This window comes from Ctenocephalides felis, unplaced genomic scaffold, assembly GCF_003426905.1.
Source record: "Ctenocephalides felis isolate EL2017-DRISC unplaced genomic scaffold, ASM342690v1 CF-g0.4_SCAFFOLD_01886, whole genome shotgun sequence".
Classification (NCBI taxonomy): domain Eukaryota; kingdom Metazoa; phylum Arthropoda; class Insecta; order Siphonaptera; family Pulicidae; genus Ctenocephalides; species Ctenocephalides felis.
In genome coordinates this window covers 97199550-97212756 of record NW_020538040.1, presented here as the reverse complement: position 1 = coordinate 97212756, position 13207 = coordinate 97199550, and the positions used below count along the sequence as shown (strand labels likewise).

Below are 13207 nucleotides of genomic sequence, written 5' to 3'. Positions count from 1 at the left end.
TATAAATTGATTGTTTCGTCATTGGTTTGTTTTCCATGAATATCAGGTAAAGTAATTTAAATTATTTTTGTTATATACACATTTATAGCCAAACATTCATAAAATAAGAATAAGTTTGCTACTAGCAAACGGTTTGTTTTTGATATTTTTAACTATTTAAAGCTACTGTTTTTAATCATTTATCACAAAAAATCTAAATCGCTTTTGAAAAATGATCTAGTATTTATTAATTAAGGAATAGTATTGGTTATTAAAAACTATTATCATATAAAGCCAAATAGACCAATTACAAATATTTTATATAGCTTTTCTATATAATAAAGAAATTTATTAGTTGATTTGAAAACGTTTATATAGTAATATGCAAAAATATTTAAATTATGTTGTTTGATGTTTATGTTGATTTAGTTTTCTCACTTTTTTTACAAAAGTTTCTTAGTTTTAATAGCGATTTTGATAGAGTATGATTGGAAGGCATGCGCAAATTTAAAATATATCTAATTAGTAACATGGTTCGCTTGTAGCAAAATTTTATTCTTGGTTTGATAAGCTTTAATTTAATATTTTTTATTTGAATCAAAATTAACCTAGTTCTAATCATTTTTTTTAATGTTTTTTGTTTATATATATATATATATATATATATATATATATATATATATATAACTAATAATATATATACATATTGAAATGAATAAAACAGCCAATGCGTCGAATGTAAACAAATTATTTTATTTTTTATACGTTTCGAGACTAGACGTGTCTCATCATTCAGCTAAAAGAAATTTACAATATAAAGAAAAAGTTTTAAAAAAATGAATTTATACAATGGAAAAATTAATTGAAAAAACAACAAGTTATACACACCAGATCAGGAAAAAACACATTTTACTAAAACATTTTACAACACCACAATCACATGACACTACTGTAGGAACTTTTTGTTTACTGTACTGTAGGAACTGTAGGAAATTTTTGTTTTCCTACAGTAGTGTCATGTGATTGTGGTGTTGTAAAATGTTTTAGTAAAATGTGTTTTTTCCTGATCTGGTGTGTATAACTTGTTGTTTTTTCAATTAATTTTTCCATTGTATAAATTCATTTTTTTAAAACTTTTTCTTTATATTGTAAATTTCTTTTAGCTGAATGATGAGACACATCTAGTCTCGAAACGTAAAAAAAATAAAATAATTTGTTTACATTCGACACATTGGCTGTATTATTCATTTCAATATATATATATATATATATATATATATATATATATATATGTATGTATATATATATATATATATATATATATATATATATTACTACTATTAGTGATGCATCTAATAGTAGTTATGCCTGACATGAATCTAAATTATCGTTTTTGTAGGCTTATTTCGAGCTTATATTTTGTCAAATGTTTATTATAGAAATATTGGCTGGTAATTGAAGTGAATATAAGGAATAGATTTAATAGTAACATTTAAATTTTTTTTTGCATAATACAAATAGTTTTTCAAATAGATTTTGTGTTGTTTTGCAGATATTTATTAAAATCATTTAAACCTAATGATTAATTGTAGAAGCAAACAGAATTTTGCGTAGTTGGATGCTGAAACCATAAAAATTATATTCTTGAACACTTGATGTGGGTATCTCGATTCTAGATTACTTACGTTTTTTAAAAATAATTTGAATAGTTTTATGGCATCTTGAAAAACAAATTGATATTAATCGATACTTTCACTATTTTCATATTTCACTTCATCATTGTGAAATAGGCGTTTATTAAATGTGGCTTGGGTTGATATAATGTATTTATATTGCTTTTGTTCATTCCAAAACAATAATAATTGAGTTTTTCTATTTTGATATACTCACAGTAATTTCGTGATTATTTATTTATTCTATCAATTATTATTTCTATATATAATAATATAATTTAATTAACTTGGTGGTATTTTGCTCTACCTCCAAAATATATGTGCAAAAGCTACTAATATATGTACTGTACAAAAGCTTGACATTAAATCATCAGATAATATTTAAAAATGTTTATAAATCACATTTATATGTAATATACATACAAGTAACATAAGCTCATCTCGGCTGGCGAATTACATGTTCCATGTGCACAACAGACTTAGATTATGGAATTTAAAATGTTAAATACTATTGTAATTGTTATTTGAAATCAAATGGAAAAGCATTTGAGCATTATTATTAATGTTAATAAGATATACTGGTTTCTACTTTTATGATTTGAAAATAAATTTCTACTATTTAATTAAAGTGAATAAAGAGTATCTTTTTTATTGAAAAAAAGTTGTGCTTGACATGGTCTATTATGTGGTTGCACATGGTTGATACTGATATTATTCCAGTAGCGCATTTTTAGTAATCGATGTGTAGCCAATTAATATATGTCAATAACAAATTTAGATTAACATTTATGCTTATCACATAAACCAATTCGTTATACCTTATTGCTCATCTTTGATTACCACTTTTTGGCATTGCAGTTTTGCTCGAAGGTATTGACATATTAACCTATCCTTGCAGTAATTGCAGTAATTTTTTCGATATATGAAGGACAAAGCAATCACTGCAGGTCAAAAAAATATTATAGTATATCTGAAGATTCATTGGCATTGTGATAAGTATATTGGCCTGGGATTTTTCAAATATTATTGTAACAATTGTGAGATATTCCACAAAATTGCCAAAAATTAGTGATAAAAATCGTTATTTTGATATGTGACAATTTCGCAGGTTTGGTTTGTAGCTTTGGGGGCTGAGTGTCACATGTTTTAGCCATTCTAAGGGCTTAGCAATATAGATTTATTGTCTAATTGCCATTACTAATTACGATAGTATTAATTTATTAATATAAAATTACTAAATCTTGAAAGTTTTTCGGTGAATTACGTTAAAATTATGTTTTTTAGAGTTTTGTCGATTGTGTCTTATTCAATTTCTTTGGTTAAAATACGACTAAACAGAGAACGACTTTTCATATTTGCGTATTATCTGGATTTATTCACAAATATAAATAACATATGTGATTTATTTCCAAACGACATTAGGTACCAATATTATTGAGGTTTAATATTTTATTTATATATTATTATATTTTACATATTTTGTTTAATAACACCATAAAAAGTGATATAAATCAATTTTAAAATAAGTACTTGAAAGTATACTAACATTCAAAGAAATATCTCTAATATATTACAATAATTGTGTATCGTTTATATAGTTCAATCTTTGTATTAGAAATTGAGTTGCATCTAAAACAGCTCCCAATCCTCACATGTTACAAAATTTGTCCATGGTTCTACCCCTCGGTCAACATTTTTCATCATGATAACTGTGTCAATTATATAAAATAAATAATAATGATGTAGAATTATATATACATATGTATATATTTTTGAAATATCATAAAAATCTATATAAAATTAGAATAAAACTGTTATGATGAAAATTCAAAATGCCACTGCTGAACAAATTTCTGCATTCCTATATGTCGATGTTTTACGTGTTTCTCTATTAATAAAACATATTCTAGTTGATAATAAGCTTTAATATTTGTCAGTATTTCAAGACGCTTTAGATGTGGAAAATGTTACTTCGCAATTGATTTAATATTTGTAGATAACTCAATTTTAATTTATATTGCTTATACATATATACTTATATATGTATAAGCATTATACATATATATTATATATATTGCTTATACTTATATACATATATACTTAGTAATATAATACATATATATTGCTTATACTTATATACATATATACTTAGTTGACTATTGTATTTTTAACGGTTTTAATCAGTGTTCAGAGCAGACATATATTTTGTTATTGAAATAGTGCAAGGATCTGCTTAAAATATTTTACTAAACTATAGTTCAATAATGGGATATATTTTTTAATTAACAAATTATATATATATATATATATATATATATATATATATATATGATGAAAGTTTTGTCGACGTTGATACATATTTGTAAATTTTTTTTTTGCAGCCCAACCGTCGAATTAAAAAAAGATATATATATTTATATATCTTAATTTAGAAATATGAACTAACAGCACTCTTTTTTGAACTAATTTATTAAATAATAATAATTTTACAAATGTTTAGAGACTAGGTTTGTCTCATTATCAGTGTATTATAATTTAAAATCTAAAATATGAATCTAGCACTATGTGTAATGCCAAACGAATTGTAGGCGAGTGAAGCATCTGTACAAGGTCAACTTGGTGACTCATGAAATATCAAATAGGAATAAATAGGAATAGGGCCCAGTTGAAAAATTCATGTAGCTAGAAGATAAAATAATATTTTCTGATAGGAAACGGTTTGTTTTAAAATATTGTAAATTGTGAGTGTAGTTGGAACAGTTAACATATAGTGTTACATTTATATTTTAGATTTTAAATTATAATACACTGATAATGAGATAAACCTAGTCTTGAAATGTTTATAAAATTAATATTATTTAATAAATTAGTACAAAAAAGAGTGCTGTTTGTCCATATTTCTATATTAATATCTAACCACTCAGAATACATTTGTTATACATATATATATATATATATATATATATATATATATATATATATATATAATTATGTGGATTAAGTAGAAATATTAGAAATATTTTACATTAACGTTCTACAGTAAGTAGAAAATAAATTCAAACCAATTTTTTGTCTGTTCAGAAATACGTACCATATATTCTTAAAATAGCAAGCGAAAAAGTGTTAAGATGTATGTGCATCAAATAAGTATAAATGTATTATATTTATACTAAATTATATTTATTGATGAATTGATTAAGGGCCCACTAGATATAAAACGTTATCAACAAATATTTTTCACTATGTGAAGCGTGTTCTATATCTCTTATTTCTTTGTTATATTTCGTGATTATCTTATGTGATATGAATATATATTTGTTTTAAATACGATTTCCAAATATAGCTAATATTGAGTAACCTTCTAATTATGTTGCAACTCATAATATAAAAAATTCTATCTCACAAGAATATCATTTGGCTAATTGTTATATGCTTAAAATAAATTCTGTCCCTTCTAATACCTTTATAAATAAGTTTACTAAAAAGCAATAATATGGTGTTTCGTTATCGCCCAAGTGTGCGTGACCACGTGCCTTATTTAAAGACTTCAATGTGTAAAATTGTTATTTAATTGAGTACTTGGTGTTAGATTTAAATAAATGTTGTATTAATCATTTCTAACATTCTGATATTGATCTGCTACTACTAACAATTAGCCATGTGAATAATTGAATGTAATTGAAGCAGGTGAAACTAAATTATATATATATATATATATATATATATATATATAATATACACATATGGGACTATATACATACAGGTCTGGGACACCCTGTATATATATACAGGGTGTCCCAGACCATAACGTCATGCCGAAACGGGGTTGATAGTATTGAACTTAACTGTTCTGAAAAAAAAAATTATTCACGCCGTTTGGGAATTATGAGCTTTTCAGTGCAACCTAGAGCTTTGGTGAAATTATGATCATTTTTCGGTTATTGTGGTTAATTTTAACTAATTTTGTTAATTTTTAGTTTATAGAATCACAATCAAAAACATTAACACTACTCAAATGTTGGCGTATTCAATTTTTATAATTTTTTTCAGAACAGTTAAGGTCAATACTATCGCCCTGTTTTGGCTGACGTCAAGGTCTAGGACACCCTTACCATATATATATATATATATATATATATATATATATATATATATATATATATATATATATATATTGCACAGGGTGTCCGTAAACACACACACACATATGTATATATATATATATATATATATATATATATATATATATGTTTGTGTGCGTTAAGTGATTATTAACTTGTACTATTTTCACAAAAACTTTTGATTTTTTTACATTATGTCAATACCGATATTGTTTTTTACTTTGAATTTGGTTTTATCCAGTTATGTCTTTAACATATTTTTTATGAATAATTACATAGTTTCAAATTTGTTATTCATACAAAATATTCGCTAGTCAACATTTTTACCGTCTAATTTTAAAATGTAATAATTTTATGCAATATCATTTGCTAAGGTTACTCAAATTTATAATCTTATTAATATTTAAGTAATTGAATTAATTATATTATATTTATTCATAAGCAACTTTGATATTAGTTTTATGCATGTATTGATTTTTTAATGTAAGAGTTATTTTTCGGTCTGAAGTAAAGATTATTTGGTCTTGTATATCGTTCCTAATGGAGCCACGTAAAAAATCTTATATGAATTATTGAACTGGAAAAAGACTTGTTACCCACAATTCTAATTCTTTTCGAAATCAAACTATATATATTGTTACAATTTATTTTTAAAGATATATGCAAATGCCAAATAGACTTTGCGGGCGACTAGTTACATTTATTCATGATTTTTATGATACAATAACAAAATACTTACAATTAGGTGTATTGTTGAAGGCTGCGATCGAGTAGTAAGTGATATATGATTTAGATTAGCATAAAATCAATAACGTCTTGTTAAAAATATATAAAGCAATTGTTAAAAATTATTGCAAAAACATAAAAACTAGCTTATAAGCATTAACAATCTTGTTAGCAATGAGCTTTATTATTGCATCAACTTATAGTTATTTTATTTCTGTTTAAATTGATTAATTAATAATTTATTGTAACATGTAGATCACTACATCGCGATCACAAATTTATTGTCCCAATATTTTATAAATGTAATCATTATCACTTTTATTTTGCATTTTCGTTGTATAAAAGATATTAGAAAAACATTTGTATATAGGCATCTCGCAGAAATAAACATTGTAGTCAGAGACACGTGATCTTTATTAAAGTAGTTATGACTTTACAGGATTTTCCTACAATATTGTTTCAGTTCATAAATTTGTCTGTTCTGTATCAAAATTGAACGTTATTAAAATTTAGTTATTTGTTTCAAAACAACGATTTTAACTTTTCAATTTATTATCTTTTTTAGGGTTTCATATCAATATACAATTTTTTTTTATTACATGCATTTAAAATTTTAGTTTTTGGCAAAGTCGGGTCAAGCCATTTTGGAGATCCGGAGCTAAATGTGCAAAAAATGGTAGTTTTTGAGAGAATAAAGCATCCGATTTGAATGATTCAGAAAATATTTTCCTTGTGTGAAGAAACGATTAGATATTTTCAAAATTTCATTTTTTTTTTTAATTTATCGAAAATATTTTTTTTGAATATCGAAAATAATTCTGATTTTAATTTAAATTCCAAAGCTTTGGAATCCAAATAATTTTAACTTTGCAATTTAGTTTATATAATTTTTAGAAATATTTTTTTTATTCTAATTTAAATTACAATCTGTCTTATAATTAAAAGACATTTAGTAATTAATCTGAGACTCAACCTAGGTATAATGTTTTAGAGAACCACCCATTGGTACGTTTTCTGATGATAATATTTTTAGATATATGAGACAAGTTTCTTCATTCTAACTCCGCTTCATTAAGTTTTATTTATTTAGTTTTCATGTAAATATATATAAACGTCGACGTCCAATTTTTAAGCTCCTATATTTTGTCTACAAAATACGAACAATGAAAACTACAGTATCCATGATAATTTATTTGAAAACGTTTAATATTCTTCGAATATTTTATTACGGTACGGAAATTTTCAGCAATTTGCCTTAAGGGACGATGCCATGCATGACTAGTTTATTTTTAATTGATTGATTTGCACAATTGTTGCAAAATACCATTTATCAATTATCTATACAAGATAAAACACGTAGTACACTCCTAGAATTTGCAATTTGGATCAATACAACTGAATTCTGAATATTTTTAGAATTCACCACGTCTCATAATTGTTTACTTTTAGAAAAAGTCGTTTTTGTGTAAGGCTATTATAAAATAAAATTATTAGATCGAAGTTGAACTTTGCTTGACATATAATTATTTGCTATAAATAAATAGAAAATGATTTCTAAACGAAACGAATAGGTTTTTGCTAATTTTCATAATTTTATAATATTTATTTACCATTCTCAACCCCTTACAAATAACCGTTTTAAGAAATCGCATCAATCACTACTTACTTTCTTAAAACAGAGTTCAACAAACACGCGGTCGTCGTCGTAAAAAGCTTTCTTTTATATATTTAAAAAAAGTCTTCTAAAATGTTCGGAGATTAGTCTGCATTATTCTTACAGGCCATGGGAATTTAAAAATCTGCTAGCGATCAGACTGTGAAGCTGCGCGACCGACCTTTCGATAAGGGATGTTCCGATCACAGTCTAAGAATTGGCATTTTATATATTTATGTACCCAAAGTGCGAGGGCGTGGGGCCATCACACTTCGAAGGGGTTTCATGCCTCGACATGCTCGAGATAAAAATATTGACTAGTCGAAAAACTGCCTGGTGGGGCACTCGCCGATAAAAAGTCACTTTTGACGACATCGACGATTAATTATTATCAACAATACATAAGATAAACTTATTTTATTTGTTTGTTGTTTGAAGGCAGGTCTAGTGGTTTTGGAGATTTAGTGAAGAAAGTTAAAACAATATACAATCTGGCGGTCAAAAATGATCATACATAGGGACAGATATAGGGTCCACCGCCGATATCTCAAAATTTTTTTTAAACAATAATATTTGAAAGCAGAGGAAAACAGATGTATAATCAGCCATCGCTTTAATACTTACGACGTTGCTATCGGGAAATAAACGGTAATGTTTAAAAATTCATAACAAAAATACATATTTTCTTTTGTTGTTTTGTTACGAATCATAATTGATTTGTAGTCATTTACTTGTTTTATAGGATATATTGTTAATTTTAAGTTAGATTCAAACGTTTTTTTATTAAACTTTTTACTTTTTAAAAACTAACACGTGAATGGGGTAAAAAGGACCAACGAACCTTTACCATAGAAAAGGTGCTAACAATAAAAAATAGTAAATAAAAAAGTAAATTTTACAAGATATAAGTTACATAAATATTTATTCGAACCCTGCTGATGTTTTTTGGATGAAATCCCACATCAAGGTTATTATATACAGCATTACCTCTAAAGGACATGTACCCGTGAAATTTATGTTTTGCATTGGTTGAATAATGCAGTTATTATTTTGTGAAATTAAGGGTAAAAGGACCAGGTTACAAATTTTTGAAAAATAGCAAAAAGAAAACACATTTTTACAACGATGAATTAGCTGGGAATTTTACTGAACATAGTCAGATAGCTGTTTGTTTGATATGTGTTATTTGTTGTGATATAATTGGTTTGGTTTTTACAATATTGCTCATATTCAAATTGGACCTCTGTGCCCTGCTCTTTCCTATGCACATCAAATTATCACATATTTTATAGAAATTTTAATATTAAGGACTTTAATTTATATTTCTATGGGTTCCGTACCAATAATTACCCGTCAAGCTGCGAGGCGTCGCTTACGCGCTTCAATACTCTTCCAAACAGCTACACAGGCGATTGCTTTAAAAGAAAGTTCAATATTTTTTAAAAACTTTCGAATTATACTATTCGGTACGAGATGTTCCGAAGTGTACTTGTATACAAAGTATAAAAAATAATAAAAAGGCAAATTGCAGGAACTTCCCGTTCCGTAATGAAATATTCGAAGAATATTAAATGCTTTCATATATATTATCATAAATACTGAAATTATTATTCGTATTTTATAGACAAAATATAAGAGCTTATAAATTGGACGATGACGTTTATATAGGTTTACATAAAAAGTGAATAAACAAAACTTAATCAAGCGGAGTTAGAGTGAAGGACCTTATATCATATTTTTAAGAATTATATAAACTGAAAAAAAAAATTAAACAAAAAAAATCAATTTTGCTTTCGTCAAAAATAATCGTTTCGTCAGTACTAAAATATACTTCGTTCTCTCAAAATCTGTCATTTTTTGCACATTTAACTCCGTATTTTTGAAACGGCTGAACCTGTCTTTGCCAAAAACTAATCACCATCCTCCCATCATTACGAATTGAATATTGAATCACCCAAATCGGATGTCCCGTACTTTGCACGTATCCCTATCAATAGGAATCGATTGCTTTTGAAACCATTCATATCCGATGATCCGATCGCCACAAATCGTCGATGAAATATTGTATCAAACATTAAACAAATACCATTATTAACAAATGTTTTAGTTATACAATGCACTCCTATTGGTTTGATTTCGAATGAAAAATAACAAGTTGAAAGAACGGAAATGCTTGAAATGCTTTTGGCGTTGGATAATTATGTGAATGTACTCTAATCAAAATACAATTAATCAGAGAATGCACAGAGATAAGATAAATTATAGATGTTATGAAATCAAATGGAATGATTAGTTAAAGTTAAATAAAATTAAATTAAATGGCGTTTGTTTGCTAAAATTATTATTAAAGTATGTTTAATTTTCTTATTGGTACTTTTTTTCATATATGCATTTTATCTAGAAGCTTTTTAATAACATTTTTATAATTATTGACCCTAATAGCATTTTAATCACATGTTTTCTTCATCTTATTTATACAATAAAAATAATACAATTATTTTTATTTATCCTTTATATATCAAATCTGTAACTATCTCAATTCTTACATATTAATTAATAATAATAATTATTTTTTTATTTATAATCATATTCATATATTTACATAATTTATTAATGCTTCAATATTTTATACTTTAAATATTCTATAAGTTCCCATAGGGTAAGTTAATGTAATCGTCCAAAAATCGAAAATGAAAATTTTTGCATATTTTCGAATTTTGAAGGTTTTTGAACATTTTAGCATTTCTTATAAAACTTGTATGTGCGTGTGTGTGTACCTATTGATACAATTTTTTATCCGCAATTTTGGGCGCACGGGTGAATCGAATAATTGAATAATTCAAAAAACATTCGATTCCTACTGATGAGGAGACTTGCTGATTGGCAACTGGTCCAGCCGTTTTCGAGATACAGAGCAAAGAGTGCAGAAAATAGAAATTAAGTTTTTGAGAGAACAGAGCATCCGATTTGAACGATTCAAAAAACATTTAATTTATAATTATGAGAAGAAGCGGAGATTAGTTTTTGACAAAGACACGTCCAGACGTTTTGGAGATACGGAGCTAAATGTGCAAAAAATGGCAGATTTTGAGAGAAGTAAGCATCGAATTTGAATGATCCAAAAAACATTTTGCTTGTGTATACAGTATAAAGAAACGATTAGTTTTTGGGAAAGGAATTTTTTTTAATTTCAAAATTTCAATTTTTTTTTTTAATTTACATTTTTTTTTATCTCCCTGTCAATACGAATTGAACCATTCAAATCGGTTGATCTGTGAGCCCGAAAACGTAGACGAAAAATTGTATCCATACATACATACACACACACAACAATAGAACTTGATATTTTGAGAGAATGGAGCATCCGATTTGAATGATCTAAAACACATTAAATTTGTAATGATGGGGAGAAGTGGAGATTAGTTTTTGGCAAAGGCAGGTACAGCCGTTTTGAAGAAACGGAGCTAAATGTACAAAAAATTGCAGTTTCTGAAAGAACTAAGCATTTAAATGATTCAAAAAACTTTCTGCTTTTTCAAAATTTTGTTACAATACGTGAAGTTCCAGCAATTTGCCTTAAGGCATGATGCCATGCACTATTAGTTTATTATTGATCTATGTATTTTTTAATTACAATGATATTTAAATAAACTAGTTGGTATTGTTATTTTGCCTTGAGGCAAATTGCATGAACTTGCCGAAATATGTAAATAATCGACTTAATAAATAAAAAATAAATTAATTTATGAATGATTATAAGTATTCCGAGTACACATAATTGAAAACGAACGAACACGTTAACTCGGAGTATTTTCTAAAAGCAAGTTTTCAAAAACCAATAATTTTCATAATTGAACCAGTTTCCATAGGACTTTAATGCTTTAGTATGTTCATCAAGACCGAGTACTCTATCGTTATACCAAGTAAATCGTCTAATTTTAATTTTAACAAACGCCGAAAAAACTACTCATTTTCTTAAACTTTGATGAAACTTTTATATTCAACTACTTGTCGTAAGGCCGTAATATTTTAGTAAGTTCTATAAGACCATGATATATATCGCCAAAAAAAGTTACATAAAAATCGGCTTAATTTTTTTTTCAACAGCTAATTACAAGAAAACGGCTCGGTAGATTTTCATCTAAAACTAATCAGTATAATTCCGAACTAATATATTGCGAACAGTTTTTGATTATTGAAAATCGATTCGGTAGTATCAGCTTAAATGTGAACGAAAAGTTTAACACTTTTTTCAAATTACAAAGAAACGGCTCGGCAGATCGTCTCACAAAACTGACAACCGATAGTCCTCATTGAGACACATCAAATGGTTTTTACATTTCTGAAATCGGTTCAGGCGTTTTTGAGCAAACGTTCATGAAAGGTCTAATTTTGACAAATGCCGAAAAAACGATACCAATTTTTGAAAACTTTGAAAGCTAAACGAGTTGTCGTAGGGCCGTAATATTTTAGTATGATCTAGAAGACTATGGTATCTACCGTCATGAAAATAATAATAAGAATAATAAAAAAAATTTCAACACTTTATTGCAAGAAAACGGCCCAGCCGATCTCTACCAAGAACTCATCAGCACGATTCCCAACCAATATCTTTCGAACGGTTTTTAAATTTTCAAAATCAGAACTGCAGACTTAAACGTGGACGAAAAATTTATCATTTTTCTGCTGTTTACAAAAAAGCGGCTTGGCTGATCGTCGCGCAAAGTTGATAAACGCTGGTCCTCATCGCGATACATCGAATGGTTTCTAAATTTTTGAAATCGGTGCAGCCGTTTTTGAGAAAACGTCGATTTACGGCAAAAAATCTGTTCACACACACACATACTTTTTTCAAATTTGGTCTCATTCGATTCAGAATGGCTGAAACGTTGAGAAAACATAAAATTGGCGAATCGGATTTTTTTTATGAAAACATAAACTTCGGGAAGTTAAAAATGAACACCGAAATGACATTAATAGTTTCATAAAATATCGTTTTAGTTCTCTACAATTAAAAAAAATATTGTTTCAAAACCTGATGAAGCGATCGTATT

The 13207-nt window shown here is 26.8% G+C and overlaps 1 protein-coding gene across 1 annotated transcript in view; it reads left to right on the top strand.

Annotated features, from left to right (window-relative positions):
• Positions 1 to 9: 9 nt before the first annotated feature.
• LOC113375563 (T-complex protein 1 subunit theta-like) overlaps positions 10 to 13207 on the top strand; it is a 45826-nt gene continuing 32628 nt past the window's right edge. Inside the window, exon 1 of the mRNA XM_026615496.1 lies at positions 10 to 46. Within this exon, the coding sequence (XP_026471281.1) occupies positions 36 to 46 (11 nt within the window). The 5' untranslated portion in view covers positions 10 to 35. The remainder of the gene's footprint in view (positions 47 to 13207) is intronic.